The 24,939-nt window shown below is 41.1% G+C and overlaps 1 protein-coding gene across 4 annotated transcripts in view; it reads left to right on the forward strand.

Annotated features, from left to right (window-relative positions):
• The first annotated feature begins 1,992 nt into the window (after positions 1–1,992).
• The window catches only part of ZEB1 (zinc finger E-box binding homeobox 1), a 122,225-nt gene continuing 99,278 nt past the window's right edge, over positions 1,993–24,939 (forward strand). For 2 of the 4 annotated variants that reach the window (XM_021542983.3, XM_021542985.3), the window contains exon 1: positions 1,993–2,105. In XM_021542983.3, coding sequence (XP_021398658.2) covers positions 2,048–2,105 — 58 coding nt within the window. In that variant the 5' untranslated portion in view covers positions 1,993–2,047. Of the gene's footprint in view, positions 2,106–2,890; positions 2,991–3,536; positions 3,970–24,939 lie in introns of those variants that run through there. The other 2 variants (XM_077788797.1, XM_021542984.3) reach the window with 2 other exon arrangements.

The raw sequence follows: 24,939 nt of genomic DNA on the forward strand, positions 1-24,939 counted from the left end.
TGCTCAAAAGGAAGAGACAAGAGTTCTTATACAGAGGTGAAAAGTGACAAGACTCAATGAAAATAAGCTCTTCAAAGTTGCTTAAAGAGGGCCTAGAACTTTGTGTGGGCATGCAGGAGAATATTCTTACAAATTTACAAATAAGTTTACAGATATTATTTATTATTTGCAACTACCTTCTAAGAACATGACTAAATTTAAGGAAGTAAAAACTTTGTATGAAAACCTGTATATCGTATTTTGGTTCATCCTCAAATTCATCCACAGAATGATAAAAAGCATCTAACAATTCCAAAACACCTTAAGCACTCATTTGCAAACAGTTTCACAGCCACAGGTTATCTTCTGTGCAGAAACTTTACAAGCAAAGATGTTGAACTAAAAACAAAACTCTCCCTTAAAATGTGTAATTTGCTCACTCAAAATTTGAGCTGACAAGTTTCATTTTTATCTTATAGTTAGTTTCATATTGCAGTACTTAGCCATCCTCATATTTGGGGTTCAGTACTCCCAACTGATGCCAAATCTGATGCTTTTGAATGACTCTGTTAGTCCATCAAGCACTTGGTACTGTTTGATTAGCTTCTTTCATCACTCTTAGGTAGATCCTTATTAAAATGTTGAAGTCAGCAGCCAACCATCACTGAGTAAAGACACATATGCGAAAAAAAACCCCATGTAAACTTAAAGGATTTTTGAGAACTAACAGACAAGTGATTTGTACTTGCAACCACTGTTTTCATATAAGTATTCAAAGCCAAGGCTTAGGGGTTTTTGAGGATACAATTGATTAAGAAAATACCCCTTTGGATCTTTACCTAAATCTGCACCCATTATAGCCCAATACTTCTTTTTTAAGGACTTCTGATTGTCCAGACTTTTGTGGGAGCTTCAGATGCAAGGTACGCCGATAAACGGGCAGTGTTCAGTAGTTCATTTCCTATAGATGTTCTATGCTTCTTCCATGAAATGAGAATGTGAATTCTTGTTCACAGAATGTGAATATATTGTTTGTGGAATAGGGCAATGTAGAACAGCTGAAGGACTCAAGTTTTCTAGTGCATCAATGTCTTATTGAAAGTATCCCATTAAGAGAAATGCTTTCACTGAAATTTAATTTAATTACATTGAATTTCTTTAGATAAAAGAGTTCCCCAGAAGCACAGAACTATAAATTCTACAAAATCATGCCAAGATAAAGGAAAAAAAAAAAAAAAGAGAGAGAGAGAGAGAGATAGAAATAAGGAAGCATAGAAGCAAACTTACTAAATTATTTTATTGCCTGAAGTGAAAAACAAGAGTAAAAAAATAGCACAAATGTTTGATGGTTTTAATTCTTATATACATTAAATAAGTTTATTAAGTACAACCGAGGTTGCTTATTAATTATCCGTGAAAAATTGCTCTCTTCTTTTTGTTCGTTACGGCGCAGAACTTTATACCTCTCCTCCTCTTTGCAGAGCCGGCCAGCACGACTGAGGGCAGCCCGAGCGCGGCAGACTCGAGGCGCGGCGGTGCGGCGGTGCGGCGGTGGGTTCCCGCTCGGCGCGGCAGGAGCGCCGCGGAGCCGCGGTGCGCCGGCCAGGTGCGAGCGCGGCGGGCCGGGAGCGGCCCCGCGCCGGGACAGCCCCGCGGGCCGGGGGAGCACCTGGCGGCGGCCCCTCAGCGCGGACTGCCCCGCGGGGATCCTCCTGCGCCGCCCCGGGGGGCCGGCGACCACTGACACCCCACCGCCGACCCCGTCCCGCTCCGCGGGTCCGCCCGCGCTGCCGGCGGTGCGGGGGTCGGGGGCCCGGGCCCCGCCGGGCGGCGCCGCCGCTCCCGGTACCTGCGGGGGCAACTTTTCCCTCGCCGCCGTTCAAACGCGCTGCCGTAAAGCGCCCGTCTCCCGTGGCAACAAGGTTCCGGGCGAGCACTAGGTGTAGGAAGGTGATGTAAAAGTAAAACCACCCAGTGTCGTAAACCAGGTCCGGGGGGGAGGGGAGGGAGTGAGGGGGGCGGGCGGGGGAGGAGGTGACTGGAGCATTTAGACACCAGCGAGCGGATCATGGCGGATGGCCCCAGGTGTAAGCGCAGGAAGCAGCCGAACCCGCGCCGCAACAACGGTCAGTCACCCGCGGGGCAGCGCCGCGGCCGCGCTGGGGCGGCGGCGGGGCCGGGGCGGGGGCCGGGCACAGCCGTCCCGAGCGCGCAGCGGGGAGGTCGGGCGAGCGCCAAAGTAATTCCCCCGCCGCGGCTCGCCGGGAGCGCGGCTCCCTCCGCACCGTTATATCCGCTACCTGCAGCCTTCCTCGCCGCCGCCTCCCTCCTCCGCCTAGCGGTGCCTCCGCTCTCCGCCGCTGTCCGGGACCGTTACACGCTGCTTCCCCCTCGAGCCCCGCGACCGCCCCGCCGCCGGCAGCGGGCTCGGGGGCCCCCGGCCGCGCCGCCGCCCTCCGGCCCGGGCGGGGACGCCGAGCCCCGCGGGGAGCGGCGGGGGAGCGGCCGCCGCCCGCCCGGCCGCGGCAGCCCCAACTCCGAAACTTGTTACCTGCGCGCTGCCCCGGGCGGAGCGGGGCCTCCCCCCGGCCCCGCGGGCGGGATCGCCCCGCCGCCCGCCCGGGAGCGCCTCTGCCCGCCCGGCGGAGTTCCCTGCCCGCTCGCCCGGCGGCGGGCCGGCTCCTCGCCCCCGGCCGGCGCTCGCCTTTCTCGGGGCGGCGGTGGGGGACGCCGGCCGTCCCCGAGGGGGACACACCCGGGAGCACACGCGGGGGAGGCACCGCCGCCGCAGCGGGCGGCGATTCGCGCGGGGGCAGCGCGGCCGCCCCGGGCCGGCGCCCCCGCTCCGCGCCCGCCCGCCCGCTCCGCGCCTCCCCGCCCCGCCGAGAGTTGGTGCCCGGCGGCGCCCCGCGGCCGCGCTGCCGCCCCGCCGGGCCGCTGGGGAAGGGAGGGCTGCGCCCGGGCGGCGGGGGCGGGCGGCGAAGTTTCTTCCCTTCCCTCTGGCTTCGGAGGTACCTGTTTGTATAATAATGGGTGGTAACGGTTTGGCCGGGGGCCCCCGCTCCGCTCTCCGTGCGTGTGTGACCAGCTGCTGCAGTCTATATAAGGAATTACATGTACATTTCAGGCTTAAGGGCTGCTGTTGGGTGGTGTTTTTTCCCCTTTGGTACGTGTGTTACTTTAAGATGCGATGGGAAGGTACACGGCGGGGGGAATAAAGGCTCGTAACACCCACTCTCTACTTATTTTCTGGAAAATGGAGAAGTAGTTCGGTCCTCGTAGCACGACTCTTCGGAATAGGATGTAGAGTAGGCGATTTTGTAACCCTCCTTGGCAATTTTAGGTTTTATGTGGCATTTCCTGTGCAGGGTTACAGATAGGAAGGCTTTGCCTGCGATCTGAGATGTTTTCATATGCAGTGAACGGTCTCCGAAATAGATCGGAGTCACGATCGGTGCTTCACCTCTCCAATTCTCAGTGTTCGGGGCATAACGCGGTGATAAATGACAGCCTTTCCAGGGGCTAACGGGTTGGTTTGATTGCGTTGAACTTAAAAGGGTTATTTCTGCTGTCTGCGTTTTCTAGCAAGTATTCTTGTTTGCACGCTCATGTTATTAATTCCTTGTCTTGGTGTAAATATTTATATTTGGCTCGTGATTTGGCTGTGCTAAAGGTAAGTTTGGAAAGTGCTTTTCTCTTTACCTTATTAAAAATGTGGATGATCAGAGAAAGGGGCTTTTCTTGTTGCTGACGACAACATGTGTGACATGTGAGTCTGAACCACCCAGCGTCTGTGCAGGAGCTGTAAACATGTTTACCTGAACAGGAAAGAAAATGGATTTTTCTCTTAAAGATCCAGTGATATGAATACCATACTCCTAAAGCAGATCAACAGATGACTTGACAGAGAAATTTTCTGAAAACCTGGCTTTTGAAATCGACGGGGAAAAATAGATCCTTGATTGCTGCAGCAAATGACAACTTGTGCAGGTAGAAAAAAAAGATGGTGTTTAGTTTTCTCCTGCATGCATGTCAGCCCCCTCCTGTCTGCTGCTTTTATTCTCAAGGGAGGGATTTATTTACCATGCTTGCTGTCAGTGTTTTTCCTTTGTGCTTAATATTAGAAAACCAGATTTAAGGCTGTTTAGCACAAACCGTTTTGTCTGCAGCGTGCATCACTTGCAGAAAACAAAAGGTGTATAAGATGTGGTATCATTCCAGGTATCTTTCATCTTCATCACTTTTGGACCTTATTGCTGCGCCCACTTTATTATAAAGAGCCTCAGAGTCTTTATCAACTAGTTCTGTAATGTAAAATGTAGTATGTCTTGGTTTAGGCTGCTTTTGGTTCCTTTTACTGAGGAATTCAAACCAACTTAAGTCGTTGTGCACTGGAACATCAGGATCTGTTAGATAATAGAATCTGGATAATAGACATTTCTCAGCAGTGGGTTTATGTTTGACTTGCAAATATTAACTGAAGAAAATGCATAGAAAAAATGTTAACCCTTTAACCTTTAAAATGAGTAAGTATGAGGCTTTTTTTTCCCAAAGTCGCAGAATGCATTTCGTTCTTATAGGTATCTTCTGTTAATGAAGAATGGGCATAGGGGAGATGCATAAGCAACTGGCTAGTTTGTAGTATAAAAAATAAAAGCTGTTTTTTATGCTGTTTCCTCTCCACCTTCCCACAGAGTATGAGATTATTGCAGAGAGATTGCACTAGACATCCAGTATGCCTGTTAATAATACTGGGCTATGGCACTGAGTTATTATACTGTAAACTTCTTTTTATCTCTTGTTAAACTTAACACAGCTATTCATACACTGTAGACTTTTGTTTTTTCCTTCTTTCCTCTGCTTTCTCTCTGTGTTTGGGAGTCATCCTGGCACATTAACTCTAGCTGGAAAGACAGTCTTATCATCTTAACTCTGGAGCTGGTTCCTTTTCTGCCTTGTTTATTGGTCCCTACAGGAGGTCAGCAAAGAGCCGATTGGTGCTGCCATTAAAGCCTCCACTTACAAGGAAATCTGGCACTTCCTACCTGAAGAAAACTACCCTGTGTCATTGTCCTTAGTTCTGGCCAATGCACAAACAACTTCTACAGCAAAAGAGTTAACAAAGTGTTGAGTTAATGTGATAGAGCAGAAACACAAGCGCGCTGGTTGGGCGTTTCTCATCCTAGCTACTTTTCTCCCCCTCTTTCGATAGAAACATGAAGAGGAGGAAAGAGAGACACGCTTTGGGTATTTTTTGCCGGTCATCTACATAGCCATGCTCTTGTGAGACTCCTGTGTAGACTTCAAATACATTCAGTATCAACAAAGGTATTCTTATTCTGAGTTGGTTTGCAGTCAGGATTAGCTGCTTTCTTAGCTTCTCTCATGTATGTTACGGGATTGTCTTAGTTCGTATTAAACAGCAAAACTAAAAGTGACACACCTTGTTCTTCAGCAATGCTGTGAAATAAGTAAAACAAAATATTTAAAAGTTTCCTTCCTAGAGTATAAAAAGATATCAACCTAAAGTATAGAAGTTCTGAAAATAATGCAAGTATGCCTTCAGGTTTTCAGATGCATATTTAATAGTGAAAAGAGGACTATATGAATCTGGGTAAATTCTGCATGCTGTCAGGTGCATGTGAGGAGAAGATGCAAGAAGATGGTCACAGTGAGTTCATTACTAAAAGGTTATGTGGACTGACTCATTAGAGTGTTATTTCAGTTGTTTTACAGTTGGTTCTTTGCTCTTTTTTTCTGTTAGGTAACAATTTCATATAAAGTTTTGCTACCAGCTAAGAACTATAAGAAGACTGTAAGTCCCTTTGAATAAGGCAAAAGCATATTTCTTTTAGCTCCAAGGTGTTAACTACCGGCATGATGTCAGGTGCTAGTGACACTTGGGATGCAGCATTCCTGTTGTGCCTGTCTTCTCTTGCCCCCTTGCCTTTCTTTTTTGCTAGGCATCATGTTTTCACTCTATTGTTAATTTAAATTTGCAATTCAGGATTTGTGGAATGTAGCCCGAGTTAAAATTCCAGGCACAGTGAACAGGTCTACGTGGACAACTGAATTAACTGTTTGAGACCAAGGAAACCTTCTCTCTTATAAACAAGTAGTACTTCTGTTTTAGCATTAGCCACTGAAATATAATGTGAGTTCTCTTAAAAAAGTCTCAATTTCTTCATTTTTCTGTCAGCAATCAGTGCTTGTTATTTTAACAGTTGTGAAGCAGGTTGTCTTAAGGTAATTAATTACCTGAGGCAATTGTTTTTGGTTTTTTTTAAGGTAATTTGTTTCCTGAAACAATTTGCCTTGCTTGTAGGGCTCTGTACATGTGCTGCTGAAAGGGTTAATGAAAAGTAGCAATAAGATGAAACTTTCCTTCTGACATAGGCTTCCTACTCATAGAAATCACTCAATATTTTTTAGTTAGAAGTCTAAGGATCTGACTTCTTTGAATTCAGTCCAAATTTTCTGTTGAATATTTTTAGTTGCATCAGATAGACTCAATGGGGAGGGGTTTCTGTGGCATTTGGGCTTTGACAGATCCTGTTTATTGGTGTTACCAAGGGCTTTGGTTGGGCCCTTGCTCTTTGTAAGCAGCTCCTCCGTGGACAGAGCAGGAGGAAGGGGTTCTACAGCTGTTCCCTGCTTCCTTCCCCACTGTGACTCCAGTTGTGGTATTAAGCTGTAGTTTCTTCTTATAGAAGTTTTCCAGTGCTGGGGGAGAGGCTGAAGTACTCTGAAATCAAAATATCACTGTAATGCCTTTCCTCATGTGGAAACATCTGTTTTAATAGAGTTTAAAATGCCAGTGAGGGATGGCAGACACTTTTAACATGCATGGGACTGTATTACTATGGTAAAAAAATAAAATTTAACTTCTGTGAATCTTGGGTTGTAGTTTTTTTTTTTTGCTTGGAGATTTTAACTGATTTTTGATCAACTGCTCTCTATTGCAAAGAAACTGCTGAAACTACGTTATCTGGCCAAATGCCTCTTAAGCATCCCTGCTTCTAAATTCAGTCATTATTATTTACCAAAAATATAAGCTTATTGCTCTCAAGTCATTAGCTGTTTGTAGTCACTTCAAAACCATTTAACTAATTGATATTGCAAGCTGATTGCAGTTGATGTGCTTTGTCAACTGTAAGTCCAATCTTTACCAGTACATACTCCATCTCTGGAAATAGTAAGTGTTCTACTCATGATAGGTTTCAAATACCCAAAACTAGAGGATGAAACCCAAAAATTACTCCTGTTTTTATGTAGGCTTTCACACCATACCTCAAAGTATAATTCCAGATTAACTTTCAGCTGGTTAACATGAATATTCCTGAATTTTTGGTGGTAGTTACCTACATTTTTCAAGAGGACTCACACATAGGATCTTTTCTGTTTTGGGTAAGTAAGCAGAACCCTGTCTTTCATTTGTAGTCTCAGAAACATTTGTGCTTCATTCTGGCAGCTATAATAGTCCTGTTATTTTTGAGAACTAAATTCTCAAGTGACTTACCAAGGTCACACAGGAAGTCCATAGCAAGACTGAGTCCCAATCCATTTTTAATCCTCAGGACTATCCTTGCATTTGGCTTGATCTAGAGCCTTAAAGGGAAAGAATAGTTTTGTCATTTTGTAGTTACTGCTCATTTCGGCTTAGTTGTTTATGTTCTGTTATATTTATTGGAGTATTTTTGCTTTTGGCAAACAAGTGGTGAGATGCAAAACTCAATTTTGTCTTTAGTAATTTTTAGATGGTATTTAGATAGGAAACACCACCAGTGAAAATACTGTCTTCTTAGTCTATGTAGTGATGTGCCAGAGAAGTAGAATGTTTTCTTCTGGTGTTTTGTATTCCCAAATCTTAAGTTCAGTGATGCAAGAGTATACAAAAATAAATTGTATCAGGAAGGAATTAGTTAAAGACTACACTGTTAACATCAACACCCCTGCTGGGATGTGGAGGGTTTTCTTGGAGTTTAACATCTGGGCAGAAATTATTTCATCAGATGTTGGTTTTGTTGTGACAGTAATGACTAGAGTCTGGGCATATTACCCGTATTTCTAATATTTGAAAAGGGTGAGTAAATAAAAAAGCATCAGTCCTCCTCAAAACAAAACTTGGCCAGGAATGTATAAATAAGTGCCAGGCCTGGTAAGGTGGCTAGACTGGGACAAACACTTGCAAGTGTAGGTTTTACCACCACAGCTGCTTGTCTCAGGTGGAGCTGTGTGGGAAGTGCCTGTGGGTGCAGGTGGGTGCTGCTCCTGCCTGGCAGTGTGAGGCAAAGGTGGGTATGAAGAGTGTTCTCATATCTTCATTTGTGAAGATGTGTGGTTAGCTCCAATCATGAGACACTTCAATACATCAGTTAGGGTAGGGATTCTTTCCTGCTGAGGGAAATGCTGTTTGTAGTCTCTAGTAGTTTAAAAAAAAAAAAAGACAAACCCCCAAGCAAAGGTTGGAGAGCAGAGGGTTGTGTGCATGCGTGCTGCATGGGTGAGGCAAAGTGTGTATGAAGGAGGAGGGAGAGTGGAGTAGGCAGGGGTGTAGTCTGCTTCTCACTGAAGGTCTGGTACCTGATTTGATGCACTTTACTGGCCTTCCAGGGAGGAATGTATTTGGCTGCTGCATGAGAAGATCACAGTGGTAAATAGCTTTAAACTCAGTAGGCTGGGTTGAAATACTGGAATTGTTGTTGAGTTGTATGTAGTTTCATGAGTGTATTGTTTTGTAATGTTTTCTATTTCCATGTTATGTTGGCAAGTTTTTACAACCTTTTATAAGCCATTGCCTCTAATACTCTGGATTGATTCTTTAGCTAATTATTATGTGCTCATGTATTTCTCAGTCTTGATTTGCTTTTCTGGTTCTCCAGTTCCTTACATCTTATTTTATTGCAGTTGGAAAGAGTAACAAAAGTTTGATATTTAAAAAAACTGTTCACAGTTGCAACTTTCTAATCTTTGTGACTATTTCTTTCAAGGAAAGACCAGAGTTGCTTTCATTTTTCATATTGAGCTACAGTTTGTTTATTTAATAATCTATTTATCTCTTTTTTGCATAGATCAGTAGTATTCCTGAGTGACAGTCAAGGAGAATGGGAAGCCCGATCAAGAGCAGTGAGACTTGATGGATAAAATACTGATTCCAGTTAAATGCAGCAAAGCTTTAAAAATCTATTTCAGTACTCTTGAGAAAGAATACTACTTCCATCACACACATCCAAGCACCTTTCAGGCAATAAAAATATATGTATTGAGTTTTCCTGTATCTTGGCCTATACATCCAATTCCTTGTGTGGGTACCTGGAAGCTTACAGTCATGTGTTAGCAGGATAGGTGATGGTAGAGTAGAAAGAAGAAACTTATTAAATTTTTATCTGTGGAGTAGCAAGGCAGGATTCAGATGTTTCAGTTGGGTAGTGCTGAACATATGAACCATGTTTCTTTAGACTTGTACATTTGTTCCCAGAAAGGACAATAGAGAATAAAGGAGCCTTTTTTACTTTGCCTCACTCTGATTGTCTCAGATGCCATTACTGTAATGTAACTATATATTTTATTTTAACATGCCTTTTTAGAGCAACAGAAGTTAACTAAAAATATGCTTTCTCATTTTTGAGAAGTCAGTACTGTTTGAAAGCAGCCTGTTTCAGTTCTCTCCTTTTCAGCTGTCATTCCCAGCTGTCACAATCTCCTTGATGTGAGGACTTTACCCCTGTTGTTTCAAAGCAGTTTGGTTAACAGCTGCTCTCACCCAAAGGTTAAAACCTGAAAATGGACATCCTTTATTGGTTTCCTTACAAATATTTGCTTTCTGTTTGGTAGCATCTTTCTTGTTGCTCTCCCTTCAATGTATTCCATTGAGCCTATTTTTGGAGAACTGTGTAAAGCAAATGAACATGTCTAATGATGAATGTATTCTTAATTATAACTGAAAAAGAGAGTGAAAAAATTATTTGCTGTGATGACATTGCATCCTGTTCAGTTAGGATCTGTGACTATGAGTAGCAGTTGTTCTTCAGTGAAAGGACATGTAAAATTAGTTCTTTAAACACCAAGAACTCTCAGTAATATGGGAGTGTATCAGAAGGAAAAGAAACAACTGTTCCTTAACTAACTGCATAGTAGTCTGCACTTCTGATGCAATATCCTCTCTTTCTGTAGCTCCTCTGCTCTTTAGCTTCTCACAGGTCAAGTGATAGATCAGGAACACTGGAGGAGCTGGCAAGATCATTGGAGATAAATTAGTTATAAACCTTGCCGTTCACCGTGATTCTGAGAGTGATTTTCATGGACAGCACTAGAAGTAAAGAGGTTAAGAGTCTCATGTGGCAGAGAGTATTTTTACCTATGAACTACTGTGCCTGTCCTTGTTAGGATCAAATGCTAGTTGGGCCAGTGATGCTAGAGAACACCTTCAGTTACTCTGATATGTTTTCATTATTTCAGCAAATATCCCTTTCCCAATTCTGTTTGATAGGCAGCTGACAGACAGTGAAGGCAATTTTCTGTTCTAGTTTGTAGGCATCCATCCACCCATGTGTATATGGAAGAAAGCAAAATGATATTACAAAATATCACAGATGTGGCATGATTTGAAAAAGGCCTGGGGAAATCTATTCCATCTGAAAAAGGACAACGTAAAGAATAGAAAAATCAGGCCTTAACTACAAGACATAAGTTGATTTTTGTTGAACTGGTAGGTCCCTAAAGAAGCAGGTTGGGCTTTTTATTTGTTTGTTTTCCTAACACCTTCATCCTTACATAAGGTAACATATTATTTTATTAATACCCAGAAGCATCAGGAGATGAGTTGTCCCTTTTTCTAAGATGCACTTTTCTTCAAACAGTTTTTCTTAATGCCTTGAAGTATTTTTGCCTTGTGTGCTTCTATGTATGTATCAGATTTTCCTTCTTCACACCACCTAGTCCATTTTATCATTCCTCCTAAGTTCCTATAAGCTATCTACTGTAAGTCATGTTAAGTCTTAGACTGGAAAAGGAGATACTGTTCAGAATCTGTAACCTGTTTAATCTTCCTGTTTTGTTTATATCTTTCTATAGCCTTTCCTTTTCTTTGTAGTATTCCTGGCAAACTATTTCATTAAGTCAGGCAAAATAGAACTGGTCACACACTGGTGGATTCATTCTTATGCTGCTGTTCACAGGAAGCACCTAGGTACAGTTTGCCTGGTAAAGAGCATGAGATGGTGAATAAGGGCTTTGAAGCAGATTTGGAGCTGTAATGACTTGCTTCCTTCCCTGCTGCTGTCCCTTCCCCTTCCTTGCTAAGCATTTTCATTTGAAATACTAAGGTGTGGTCATCGGGCATATCTGTTCTCAACTTCCAGTAATTTTTTGCTTACTGCTGAGCTGCACCATAATTACATATGCAAATGTAGTATTTTTTTCCCCCTTCTTACCTTGTACATGTGGGAGAGGAAGATAAGGTTGCAGAGTACCGTCGGGGGTGTGCTGCTGTTGAGGAGATGCTGCAGATGGCTGCAGAAGGAGACAAGTACTTGACCTGCAGGATGAGACTCAGCAGGGGATTTCAGAACTTCCATGTCTGAAAGGCAACAAGAAAACAGTATTCTTGCCAACTTTAAATTTTAGATAGGAGCAGATTGTAGAATGACTTGTTATAACAACCTATTTTGATACATTCTAGCTACTGAGTGCTGAAAGTAAATTTGCATTTCCAGTACAGATTTGTTTTGTAGACATATATATATCTACATCTATATTTATGTGTGTGTGTGTGTATCTGTTGTTATATCCATTAATTTAATATATTAGACTGACCTAAATGCTCCCAGTAGTAACACAAGATAGATTTCTGTTCATAGGTGTTGTAATGATAGTAAAACCACAGAGACTAATTCTATGTAATAAACTATTCTGACAGCTTCTGCCCTTCATGGTAAAGCTTACCTTGTACATTTTCCAGATTTGGAATTGACATATGTAGTGTATTCCTGGAACATTAAATATGATTTTGAGCAAATATTGGAAGATAGAATAGGTTCTGTAGTATAATCAAAATGTTGGGAGACTTTCTGCACAATAGTGAAATAATACCTTAGAAATGAGAAGCAGAATTCAATTGGTAGTTGTGGCACAGGAAAAGGGAAATAGTTCCAGCGACACATCACACAGTATAACGTTCTGTAGTTCTCGCTGTTTCACCATGTGATTAATCACGCCTGCATAGTTCATGTGGTAGTTACATCATGGAGACAGACACCTTAAAAAGATGAGCCTGGCTTTTACCTCAGCATATGAGTGAATAAAACTACTGGCAGACTTTGTTTCTGTGAACTAAACTGGTTCACACAAGGAGAATTTTAGCCTTCCAACTGTAAATGTAAAGGATACAAATAGACTAAGTTGAATAAAAATCATGACACACAGCAGAGGTTTATGATCCTGACAGAAATTCTTACAAGATGTTTGATGCAAACTGTTGTCCGTGAATCAGATGCTTCAAAAAATGTTTTTGGCAGTACTGCTTGTGGCAGTGCCAAGATGCTTCCTTCAGAAGTGAAATAAAATAAGGTGGTTAAGAACTCCAGCAAATATAGGCATTTTCTTTGTTTTAGTATGAAGTTTCTCCATTTATGTAATGTGCCTGGAAAAAAGTATTTAAAAAGCTCCTTGTTATGCAGCACTATATGCAAATAATTTCATTGCATTTGCTTTTTCATATGTATTGTGTCACAATAATTTGGCATATAGAAAATATAGACAACTCCTTAGAAAAGAGTGAGTTCTTTTTTGAGACAGAAATAAAGCAGAAGTGCTGAAATCTAAAGCTTGTCAAATGTCTTGTTCTAATAGTTTACAGTTGCCTATATTTAACTCTTATTTCATCTTGCTAACTTTTGACAATATTTTCAAGCATTTTGAAGGTCTTGTATAGCAAATTTTCAGAATAAAAATGACTTTTCAGAGGTTCCAGGGTGCTTGCTTACTGAGTAAAGTCTTCCAGGTTTGTACCTTAAAGTATCTTAATAGGCATTCTAATGAAGCTTTTTATCCCTTAAATATTTCCCCTACCTGTCTACCTTTAAAGAATTTGTGTGTCTTCCTTCAACCACAGTTTTAAGTAGGACTGTCAATCCAATGTGTGTCTTGTTAATTCTTGGGTCTACTGTTGGAACACGTTGTAGCTGAAGTGTGCGTGCGCATGTGCAGCTGCATGAGCTGTTGTCCTGCCTTTTCCTTTTGTCTGTCAAGCTTCTGGCTGATAGCAGATTAGCCATCTGAATGTGGGCAGCAAAGAGTAATGGGCTGTACAGAATGCCTGAGGCTTCTTGCATACAATAAAATGACTCCATTATAAAGCAAAAAATGACAAGCCTGCCATGGAGGATGTCTGTATTGGAGATGGAGAGAGTAGCCTTTGGTTTATGATCATGTTATTTGGTATAAAATAAACTTAATTTTTTTCAACTGTCAAAAGTATTCCTAGGTGCTTTACAGAGCGGTGCTGACAGTTCTTCTAGCAGGAAAATACTTAGGAGCTAAATCGGTGTTGTACTGCTTGCTATTCCTGATTGCTGTATATGTGTGGGGGAGGGCAGGGAGTAACAGCATGATGGCTCTGTTTCATTTTCATCGTGCAGGTGTGTGTGTTTTTTTCCTTTCTTTTAATTTTTTTATCTCTAATGTTTTGCTTAGTTACAGGATTACATAATCTGCCTTGCAGAATTGTGTTAGGTTTATTAAGTCTTTTGGAATATGTGCTAATACAGATTTGAAGGAAATTGGGCCAGGAGCATGGCTGAGACACAGGGAATCCAGATGCTGGAGGAAGACATGAAATATAAAACTGTAGAGAGTTGGCTCAAGTAGACAAATTAGGCTATGTACAGAAGTGTAGTAGCAGGGCAACTAATGAGGAATCTTACCAAGTTTTTTTTTGACAGCTATACTTACCCATTGTAAGACTACGGTGTTAGATAATCAAGAGGGCTTTTCAACAGTTTACTGTGTCAGTAAGCACTAGTGGCTGCTTCTGCACTTGTAACTTCCAGTTATAGCTTTCAAGAAGATTGTTTGTTTTTATGGCATTCAAGCTCTAAAAGGTGCTGTCCCCCATAAAAAAAAAAAAAAAACAAAAAAAAAACAGGTGCAGTATATTAATTTATGCTAAATTGAAGATCTTTCTGGTTTGCATCTGCTCAGGAAATTAAGACAGCTTCTGATATATATGAGCTTTCAAATTAACTGGCAAGTCAGGATAGAAACAATTTGGTATATAGAATATGGATGTATTGTTAAATCCTGGAAAACTTGTCTTAAAATACTTAATTAAACAAACCTCTTAACTGACATTTGGTGTAGTTTGTCTTGCTTGTTGTGGTCTGTTTGATATGTTGCTGTGGTTACAACTGAAATGGACTCTGGAAATCTATGCTTTAGCAGCAAAATGTATGAATTGCAACTTTTAATAAATAAAATGAGAATACTGTTTGAACAAGCTTTATTTTTCTCATTCTGTTAGCTGCTGCCAGGTCTCCTTGTGGCTGTTCTGGAGGTGGATGCTGTTTGTTGTAAGGATTGTGTCCTTCAAAAATCTCCCTTTAGCTACGTGTTACACACCAACTTTCCTCGGTCTCTTGGATTGATTTGCCTTAATTAAAAACCCTTCCTAAAAATTTCTGCTCCCTTACTCTCCTCCAATAAAATCTGCTGCCCATCACCTCTTCCCCCCTCTCCCAAGGAAAAAGGAAACAACCAAAACTGATAATACCATAGAGCTCCACAAATGCTGCTCCCTTGACAGCAGTACTAATTCTCTTTAAATACATTTTTATTTTGCATTCAGAATTTATTCTATAATAATATGATCTTTTTGTGGTGCTGAAGACTGTAGCTACTTAGCAAGGAAGCTGGTGATAAAACTAAAGCTTAGTTAACTCTCTCTCACAGAGGGTAGTCTGTAACTAGTGTCAAATACAATACATTCCAGACTAGATTGAGAGCTCTGTGGGGTTTTTCTTGTCTCCTCTCTCCTTGCCCCATGTGATTGCTGTGGTTTACAGTAGGAAGCCACTAGTTTCTGCAGTCACAGATGGAAAGGAAGGTGTATTCACTGGTAAGTGATGTAAAGATATCTGAGTAAGAATAAGAAAGTGAACTCTCTTAGGGGGGAAGGAGTTAGCTACATATTTTACAAATCTTTCAACATATTTTACAAATCTTTCAACATCTGTGCCTTAATTGGCACTCCTGAATGCAGTATGTTGCACATTAATGCAGCTTAGGAGAGTTGCATTTATGAATATGAATAAAAAGATCTATACTTGTTCTTGTCTTTTGTAGGGTTTTTTCATAGTTACATATTGGACTGAGAAGGGTACTGCCTTCAACTGATCAGGCTGGCATGGCTACAGTGTTGTGCCGTGGCTGGATTTCAGGACAGATATGGGAAATTTTAGAAGACCAGAGCAGCAGAACAGCTAAAAGATCATCTTCACTTAAAGAGAAGAAAATGTGGAAAATGGGGGTTTTGTTATCTTAAAAGTATTTGGATACAGAAAAAATATTCTTTTGGTGGACAGTTTTACTTGTGTTGTTTAAAGTATAGTGGTGGCACAGCTGACTCAAACACTGTATTAGGAGGAAAGTTTGCAGCTATGACAGGATCTGTGTTAATATATTCCAAACATCCATAAAAGAAGTCTTGTGATGCAGTATATACCATTGAGGGATGGGGTGTATGGAACCCAGTGCTCTTGCTTCCTAGAGTTGAATGATTGCTCTTCATTATTCGCAGGTGATACGGTATGTCAGTCTGTCTGACCAAGCAGTACACTGTTTCTAAATGTCCCTTTCAGACAAGTTCACTAAAATCAGGACTTTTTGAGGCCTTTCTGAGTCCTGCTAATACCTGTTAGTTTGGAAGTCAACATTTGCTTAACTAGTATGGTTAAAATTCTCTATTTAAAAATACACTAGTAAAATATAGTCCTAGTACTAATAAACAGAATTATCCCTCCATTAGGTTGATGCTTAAAAGCTCTTGGTAATTTTCTGTTGGCAAATACTAGAACAGCAGGATTGGAATCCTGAGTTTAGGATGTGATAATTAAGAGCACCCGGTGCAGAGTTATGAAGTGGCATGTGGCAGAAACTTGTAAATCCATGTTTTTCAGGTTTAAAAGGTAACCAGTTCAGAATATTTGTTGCTAGATTCAACTCAAACTGCAACATATTCTAAAACTACGCAAACAGGTTGTCTTTTGCTGATTAGAGTAAGGAGGATGCAGAAAGAGCTTAGTGTCTCCTCTGTAAAGTATCTAGTATACAAACTATGAATTTACAGAAGGCCTTGTGCAAACAAAAGTTCAATGCTTGTCACAAAATGAGATTATTAGAAAATACAGGCCTGGAAGGTTCATTTTTGTATCCTTCGCGTTGTGTCCTCCCCCCAGTTTTCCTATTGTGAGTCCTGGTTGTCAGCCTTTGACCTAAACTTTGACAAGCACAGTGCTATGAAAACGTGGAAGCTCACAGATTTACAGTGATTTGCTCCCTACTTCAGCCCAGAACTGTGCAGTTTACCTGTCTTTTTTCTGTTGTTTTTCTTAGGTAGAATGGATTTGTTTCTGCAGTAGACAAGTTAGGGTATGTGAAATATTGTTTGTTGCCACCTTTCTATGTGTTGTAGGCCCTGTCTGGATCCTGATGACTCCAGCAAATATGAAGAAGAGTGTTTTAGAAGTGCTGTATAGACAGATGATTCAAAGCTTCATGTTTTTCTCTTTATTGTGGAATTGAGTAATTCTTTAAAAAAGTTAAATGAGTCAGTGCAATGTTCTCACTTCTGGATGAAGTAGTGAATCCTGTCATGTTTATCTAGTTGTCCAAGAGCATCAAGATTTTAAGATGTGCAGAGCTACAGTGTATTTTCACCTCTATTCTTCCCCCTCTTCCAAGCAAGACTGTTTTAGACATGGGGAAAAAAATGTTACCAAAAAAAGCCAAATCTATGTTTTTCAGCTTAAATAAGGCTTATGATTATCTCTGCTGTAATAATAGGTGGTTTAGGTTTCTTGGAGCAAATCATGCAGTTCTGGAAAACCTTTGTGAATATTACAGAGTACTTCAGTGGACAGTCTCTGATACAGTTGGAAACTCTTTAATTTGGGTAACTTGCAGAGACTGAAATGCAATCCTCAGCTGATCAGCCTGTAGCGTATGAGAACAAGGAGTGTCAAGTTCTGTTTTGGAGGGAACGTATTCAAAATCATTCAGGTTCATTCACATGTGCTTGTCCTTAGATTTTCTTTTGATGTTGACTCATAATGAAGTTCTGGAAAACCATGCAGCCAAAAGCATGTTGATATTGGGTGTTGTTGATGAGACTAAGCAATACCTCTGATTCTATTTCATTTTGTTGTTGTTGTTTTTTAAGGTTTTTTTAACTGAATCTTATTTCTCTGTACCTCTCGGATTCCCAAAGCATCTCGTAGCCATCACAGCCATCTACAAAACTCAGAATATTCTGAAACTAGTAAGCAACTGCACCAACATGACAAATCTGTTTGCTTACACAGCATGATAGAATAGGAGGGATTTCTGTACCATCTTGAACACAACCTGCCAGGCATTAGGGAAGCAATGTGCTTTGTTCACAGCAGGGGACAGAAGGGATTTGGAGAGAAGTGAGGCTTGCATTTCCATGTGATGCTTGTGTTGTCATCCTCACGTGAGAAAGAGTAAGGGTTTTTTAGTCATCTCTACTGTCTCAAACCCTTTAGAAGTGTTATTTTTGTTGTTTTTCTCCATTTCTGCAAGCAGGACACTCATGGAAAGCCTACGTGTACATTTCCATTTAGGCTTGGGGGCTCTGGAATAAAATATTCAGTCTTTGAGATTATGTCAATCTTCTACTTTTAATAGAATCTTAGTTAATCATATGGGAAAGGTGCAGATGAAGAAGTTGTACTGAGTATCTCTGCAGGATTCAGAGGACCTACTTCCTTAGCCAAAAAGAACAAGCATATTTTGTGGTTTCTTGAGAGGTATTTTTTTCCCCCCATTTGTGAAAAGAATAAAGACTGTCTCCTGCTCAAAGATTTTTTTTAATTGATGCCCTGGTGTTTGAGATGAGAGCAAGTAATGCAATTAATTCCTGTCAGTTAATGGTGTGTGTCCCACTAAACACAGCCCTCTTGCTGCTGCGGTGAGAAGCAGCCAGTGGGGCGGTCCTGTGTCTGCTGTTACCTGGTTGTATGCCTTTGGAAACCGTCAGGGATAGAGGCTGCTTTTTGGCAAATGCACTGACAGTACTTTGGCTTAGGAGCTAGAGGTGGTAGTAGTAGGAGATGTTGGTACCTTACTCTTCAGCTTAGGGGAGTCTGGGTTGCTGACAAAGTGACAGAAATGTGTCTGATTGCCAGCTATGGTGAGCCAGCATCCTTACGGAAAACCACCTTCTGTAATAAAGTGAGGTTTGAGATTCTCTCTAGTTAAGACATCTGCTGATGTCTACTGGTGGCAAAATGCTGTATTATTTGTAAGACATAAATAAATAGAGTTGTTCCTAGGAAAGCACTCCCTCAGAAATGCCACTTTTTAAGGTGTAGACCTCTTTGTTGGCAGTAAAAACAAATAACAACTTGCTTGCTGAACTGTGACCTGTTTTGGAGTGACAGTCTTGCAGTTTGCTGAATCGACAGCTGGGCTTGCCACTGTGCTGCCCGGAGCTGAGAGCTAGCTTCACAAAGGCTTTGGAAGAATACATTTGTTTTCATTCCCTGTTGTTATTTCTCAGCAGGTTTTCAGTTGCAGTCTCCCCCACTTTTAGTAGCCCTGAAGCTTCCCAGCCCACTACTGTTTCAAGTTAGTTTCTTGTGTGCCTTCTTTAAATATCCTGAATGGCAGCTGGAAGACTCAAATAATATTTGAGAAACTAAGAAAATCAATGATAAGTTATTTGATAAACCTTTTTGAGCTTCCTGGTGTAGCTAAGTGATTTAAATGTGACTTTTATTCTGGTTTGAATCAACTAATTAATTTCTAGTTAGGTAGAAAAACCTGTGGGTTTGGGTTTTTTTATGTAAAGAGGGGAGGATATAAAGGGTTTGGTCAGACCTTCTTTCTAATAATAATTCAATATTCTGCAGATGAGTTATGTGAGTTGACATGAATCTGACTAAAAAGGAAAACTATCTATTTTTCCAGATGAGGTAGTGCCAATTGTGAGGATTGAATGTTCACGCAAAAATTATATTATCTCTGAGCTAAATGTTGCTGAACATGCTATGACATATTTGGCTGGCACAAACTGTATGTCAGTGTTTGTTGTGGTGGGGGTTTAAACTGGTTCATTTAAAATCCTAGCAAGCAGCAGCTGAAATACTGCTGAATGACCTTTGACATAAGGACCCATGAATGCCCCAAGTATGATTTCACTTTCACCACGTTCTTTGTGAATCTGAATGCTTGTCAAATCAGATGTGTGTTTAGACCTTTTCACTGAATATGCTTGGAGGGAAAGAACAAAGCCTGGGGTCAACTTGGCATAATCCCTGCATTTATCTTTATTCTATTATAGCAGCTTGTGGGGGATGGAGTTACTATTTTCTGTGAGGTGAAAGTGCAAGTAGAGTGTAGGTAGGCTATCTGTCTTTTCTTCCAGACTTTCCCAGCAGCCTGACTGGTCTCCCATGATTTACTTGTGTTAATGTATGGCTGACTAGGCAGATTGCTGGTTGAACCATGTGCTTTGCTAGTTTTTTCTACCCATCACTATTCTGTAGCTGCTGCGCCTACCCACTGGTGTAAACAAGCACCTATGGCTTGTCCTGGGTAGCACATGCAGCAATGGCTCAGTGCTAAGAAGTGCTTTGTTCTCCTCAGTGGACATGGGAGAGGAAGTAACATGGGTTTTCACATTGCAACTACTTTTGCTTCAGTACAATTTTTTTTTTTTTAAGAGATAAACAGCTTCATATGGTACATATGTATTTTTTGCTTTCGTAGGCTATTATTCACACTCAAGTAAGGAGTGACTAAGTCTGTTATTAGCCATTCAAATTGGGAAAGCCTTTGTCTCTAAGGGAAGAACCGGGGAGTTCTATTAAATGATTGCTATAGACTTCTTGCAGTATTTTTAGATTTTACTCCTCTGGAAGATTCACTTCACAATACAGGATTGTTTCTGTGTGGAGCTGGAGTGGTCTGAATCTGTAAACGAGCTATTGTGCGGTAAAGTACAAGTGGGTGGAGGAACTACATGACAAAAGGCCTAGTTACCTTTACAGTTTGTTCGCTGTACCTCATACACTTTGTTTCAGAAGAAAAGCACTATTCAGCAACTGGAGCATAAGGAGGCAGCCTTTCACACGAGGCTTATGGGAAATTTCTCTTTGACTTGGGGGTTTTCAGCCTGTGTACCCTTCACCTTCTGAGGCTTTCCCTGAAACAACTTAATGTGTCTCTGGACCCTGTGCACCTCATGGAGTGAGCACTTCCAAGTCTGATGCTTTGGCCAGTGTTTCCCACCTTAACACGTGCTCTTGTTTGGGATTTTTTTCTGTTGGATTTTTAATTAAATTTGGAAACATTTATTTTTAAGGAAAGAGTGTGTTCCCTTGTTTTTTTAAAGGCTTTCAAAGTAGGAAATAATTCACCCTCATTACCTTCAGAGATTTAAAGCACATTAATCATCAAGGAGATCTGTCTTTTTTTATATATATAACTAAACTTGTTGAGAGTAATTGTGAAATCCTGAGTATACTACTTTAGTTTTTAAACTAAACTTTGAAGCTCACGTCCTCAGCAGTTCCCTTCTGTGTTTTTTAATTGCTTACTCTCTCTTTTCATAGCTTAGAGGATGAATACTTAAAAACCCATTCTTTCTGATTGAAAACAAATATACTTCACTCAGCACCCAATTTTCAGATTTAAAACACTTTTGCACAAATAATTGCTTTTGAGCTGGATGTTTTGGGGGTTTGGAATTTTTTTAAAAGGAGAATTGTGTTATTTCAATCCATCTTTAAAGAGAGAAGATACTCTGGGGAGAGCAGGGTGCTGCTTCTCTTGCCTGACACAGGCAAGCAGGGGATGGCTGAAAACAAGCAGCTGCCTCGCACTCTCTCTGGACATGAACACCCAGAGTTGGCCCTGCTTTCCTCCCAGAAGCACTGGAAGGTGTACTCAGCCCCACAGGTCACAGCTCTGCAAGTGAGTTGGAACTAAAACACTTCATCCAGTAAAATATTTTTTAAAAGTAGTCAAGGCCTGGACCTGTACCTGTGTTAGCTGTGTGGGTTATGGAGGCAGTAGCCACTGGCAGGTGGGCAGAAGAGATATTTAATCAGCTCTTGGTGCTTTAAGGAATATGTTTAGTGCCTTTGTTTGACACTACCAACGTAATTTTGCTCAGAATCTCAGGCTGAGCTGCATGGTGTGCTTTTTTGCTTGGATCCTGACCTTTGTACCCTCTCCCTATCACAACCTGCCTTGGTTTAGATGTTGCACTGACATACCTGAGTGCCACTAGCCTGTATTTAGGAGCCTACAAATCTGCCTGTAGTGTTCTATGGGGCATGCTTAGTTCAATTATATAATATTAATGACAGAAAAACTTGCATTTTAAAACCCCTTACTGTTTTCAGGCTGTAAACTATTAAGTTACAAAATATGCCACAATGTTAATTGTTTCTCAGTATATGAAAACTCTCAGCAGTTCCACCATAGTTGAGTGGAACTGATATGTGTTTTTTCAGAGCTGTTATGAGCTCTCATCTACTAGTCTTAGATACTTGTAAATAATACCAGAAAATCTTTTGCTTGTATAATCAGAATGAAAAGGCAAGAGTCAAATGTTCACTTTTGCAGTTTCACATTTTTTTATTGGTAAATCAAACCTTCTGTTCTTAAAATGCTACTTATATGTTATGTACTAAAAGCTTTTCTTTTATTTCTGCCTCTCTCCTCTTCTGTCAGGTTATGAAACTACATGCTGTGTAAGAGTTTCTATTTTCTTTATGTTCTGTTTCCAGACTGTTTTAAACTTGAAATGTTAAGGGAGGTTTTCTAGTAACTGATGCTCCTACAGCTTCTCCATTGGTTTCCAAGCCTGGTATGTTCTCTTGGGGTTCTTTTTGGTCTCGTGGTGTGAGGCTGGGATTTGGAGAAGCATCTCTACCAGCTGTGAAGTAAAAAGGCTGAAGTGGAGAAGCAGTGCTGGAGGAAACAAACCCACTGTTTTGTACCTAGTTGAGAAGCTGATCTGATTTCATAATTGATCTCAAATGCAGTCTAGTTCAAGGAGACAGCTATAGACTTCAGTAATACCAACAGATGACTATTCAGGAATGTAAACTTGTTGGATTTTAAATTTCGCTTACTGTCCCAAGTGCAAGTGCCTGGGGAAATAAATGAACTCTATTGTACCTTAAAGGCTAGTTTGAATAGTTGAGACCCTAAAGGCACAAACAGATGTGCATTCAAAGCCATAGTTCCTGGCAGAAAAGCTGACCAGAAGCTTGCCATGTGAGGGTCCTTCAGCTCATCTGCCCCTGCAACTTGCTGTGCTGCTTCAGAGTCTTCGTGCTAATTTGGGAAGTCTTCCTTCTGAGGCCTGGAGCCCACTGGCATAAAGCATTCCTTCAAACTGGACTGAAATCTATATTATACCTTCCTGCTCTAGTCTTGAGCTCTTAAACGATGTAATGTGTTGAACATGTGAATGGCCTTATCTCAGAATGGAAACTGGTGGGTTTGTCCCCAGGTTTCTCTCTGTAAAGGAAGAGTTGAGTTGAGTCCCCTTGAATGTCTGGCTACTGACAGCCCCTAGGGTTTTGGTTTTGCTTTGGGCTTTAGCTAACTACTGTCATTTGGTTGTGTTTTGGAGTGATTAATTCCAAAAGGAAAATAAGAAGTGCTTCCTCACCTGTTAATTTAAAAATGGCTCTGGTCCTATTTAAGTAGCAACTACTAAAGATTGAAACAAACCAACAACTCCACACTGCTAGTACTGTGGAATTGTTATCCAGAATTTTTATTTGTTGGTTGGTGTGATTTATTTCTTGAAGCTAGTACCAATTTAGGTCCTTGGGCCAAATAACAGAGAGGCTGCTACTTGGGATTACTTGACAAAGTATTAGATGAAGGCAATAATATCCTGTCAAGGAAAGTTTTAGGGAAAGTGTTAGGTCTGCTGGTCATGTTGAAAAAGTGAGGAAGCAATAGCTTTTGTCAGACTTCAAGACAGCAGAATAATGCAGAATCACTGTCATGTTATTTATAGCAATATTTTGCTCCAGTCTTCTTGTGACTGCTGTTTGAATCTGTGCTTCAATATCTTGATTTCTTGACTGAAAATCATTCCTGGTCAAGGAGGCAGGCAAGCCTAAAGGAGAAAAAGAAATAATGAATTGTAGATGGAGTTTTCACTCACACTCTACCCTGTTCGCCAAGAAAGCTGGGTGTAGATGAACACCTCAGTAGGCCAACTGTTGGCATCTCAAGGGTTAAAAGCGTAGCCTGTGCTTTAGCTGCTTTCACTCTTCTGTCCTTTCCTCTGACTGTGATACTAAGGAACTGAGAGAGAGAGGGATGTTAGCCTGCATAATTGTCGAACAAGTGGTCCCAGTGTTATTCTATGGGCAACCAATTGATGTAATCTGTGTCTCTGTCAACAAGTGGATCTGTTATCTCACAATTGGGAGAGATTAAGAACAAGTGGTCAATTTAGGGCAATTCAGGGAAGTGGTGCTTTGTTGCCTTATTGCAGTGTCTGAGCATGCCCTAACTCAAAGTCTAGCTTCTGTGTCCTAGGAGTTTTCTGCTGTGGGATTTTTTGTTTGGGGTTTTGTTTCAATTGAAATACATTATTTTCTTCCACTCGACCTTTATTTATTTAATTTTCTAGTTTGTAAGTCCAGTGCTATGTACATACATGTGGCAACTGGGAAAAATGTTACACAGCTCTAATAAAAAGATAGATCCATGTCAGCCCTTCCCTACTCACACAGTTCATGAATGAGGGATGTCTTCCTTGAGCAGTTGTATGCTGGAAGTCATTCAGATGTGTTGCTATTTTTAAAAACAACTTTGTAGATCTACATACGGAGGCAGAGATTCTGCCCTACAAAACTATTTTCTTTTCATGCAGACTGAAACTTGTATGGAATGTAGTCAGGACTTCAACTCATTCTGTTAGCAGGATTTCTTATTGACTTCTCTTTACCCCTACATCCTTCTTCAGAGAAGGTTTTTTTAAAGGACTCTTGTCCCAGGGGTTGCTTACAGCATGTGTATGTTTGGCCTATCAGCATTCCTTATTTACTGTGGCTGTATAAATTTTAGGGCTGGCTCACAGTCTTGGGCACCTAAATTTAGATGTCAGGGTGTGAGCTCATTGCCTGTGTTCCCATTATAGTCTGCAGAGACCTAGCCAGTGGACTTGAAGAACTGCTCAGCTGACTGAACATAGGTATCTGCTTTAGGATGAGCAGAATATACCATTGATTTTAGTGGGAACTTAAGCAGCTAGTTGATGGGAAAATGCTTGAATCTAGGTTTTACTGTCTGTGAGCTGTGTCTCACCTTAATGCTGCTTTTACCTCTCCCAGTCAAAAAACAGTTTCATGCTCGTTACTGTTAAAACTCCCTTAGTGACTTCTCTCCTTTATTACTTTTCTTTGAAAATAATGGTTGAAAATTTTGAGTGCTAAAAGCTACATCTTGAAGATGTTATCTGTCTAGAGCTTTCTCTAACAATCTAATCTTCAGTTCTCTGGGACTCAGACTGGTATCTTAGTTCAGCTGGGAAGCAGGCTATTGGCCATCCCCCTGCCTCATGTACCTCCCTTCAGAACATCTTGGTATCAGCCCATCTGACTCAAGTCAGGTTTCTTGTGTCTCCTGCTGGGAAAGGAATGAGCTTCTTGCAATCTGTATGCTATCTCAAAGTGTTATAAC

This window comes from Lonchura striata, chromosome 1 (assembly GCF_046129695.1).
Source record: "Lonchura striata isolate bLonStr1 chromosome 1, bLonStr1.mat, whole genome shotgun sequence".
NCBI lineage: Eukaryota > Metazoa > Chordata > Aves > Passeriformes > Estrildidae > Lonchura > Lonchura striata.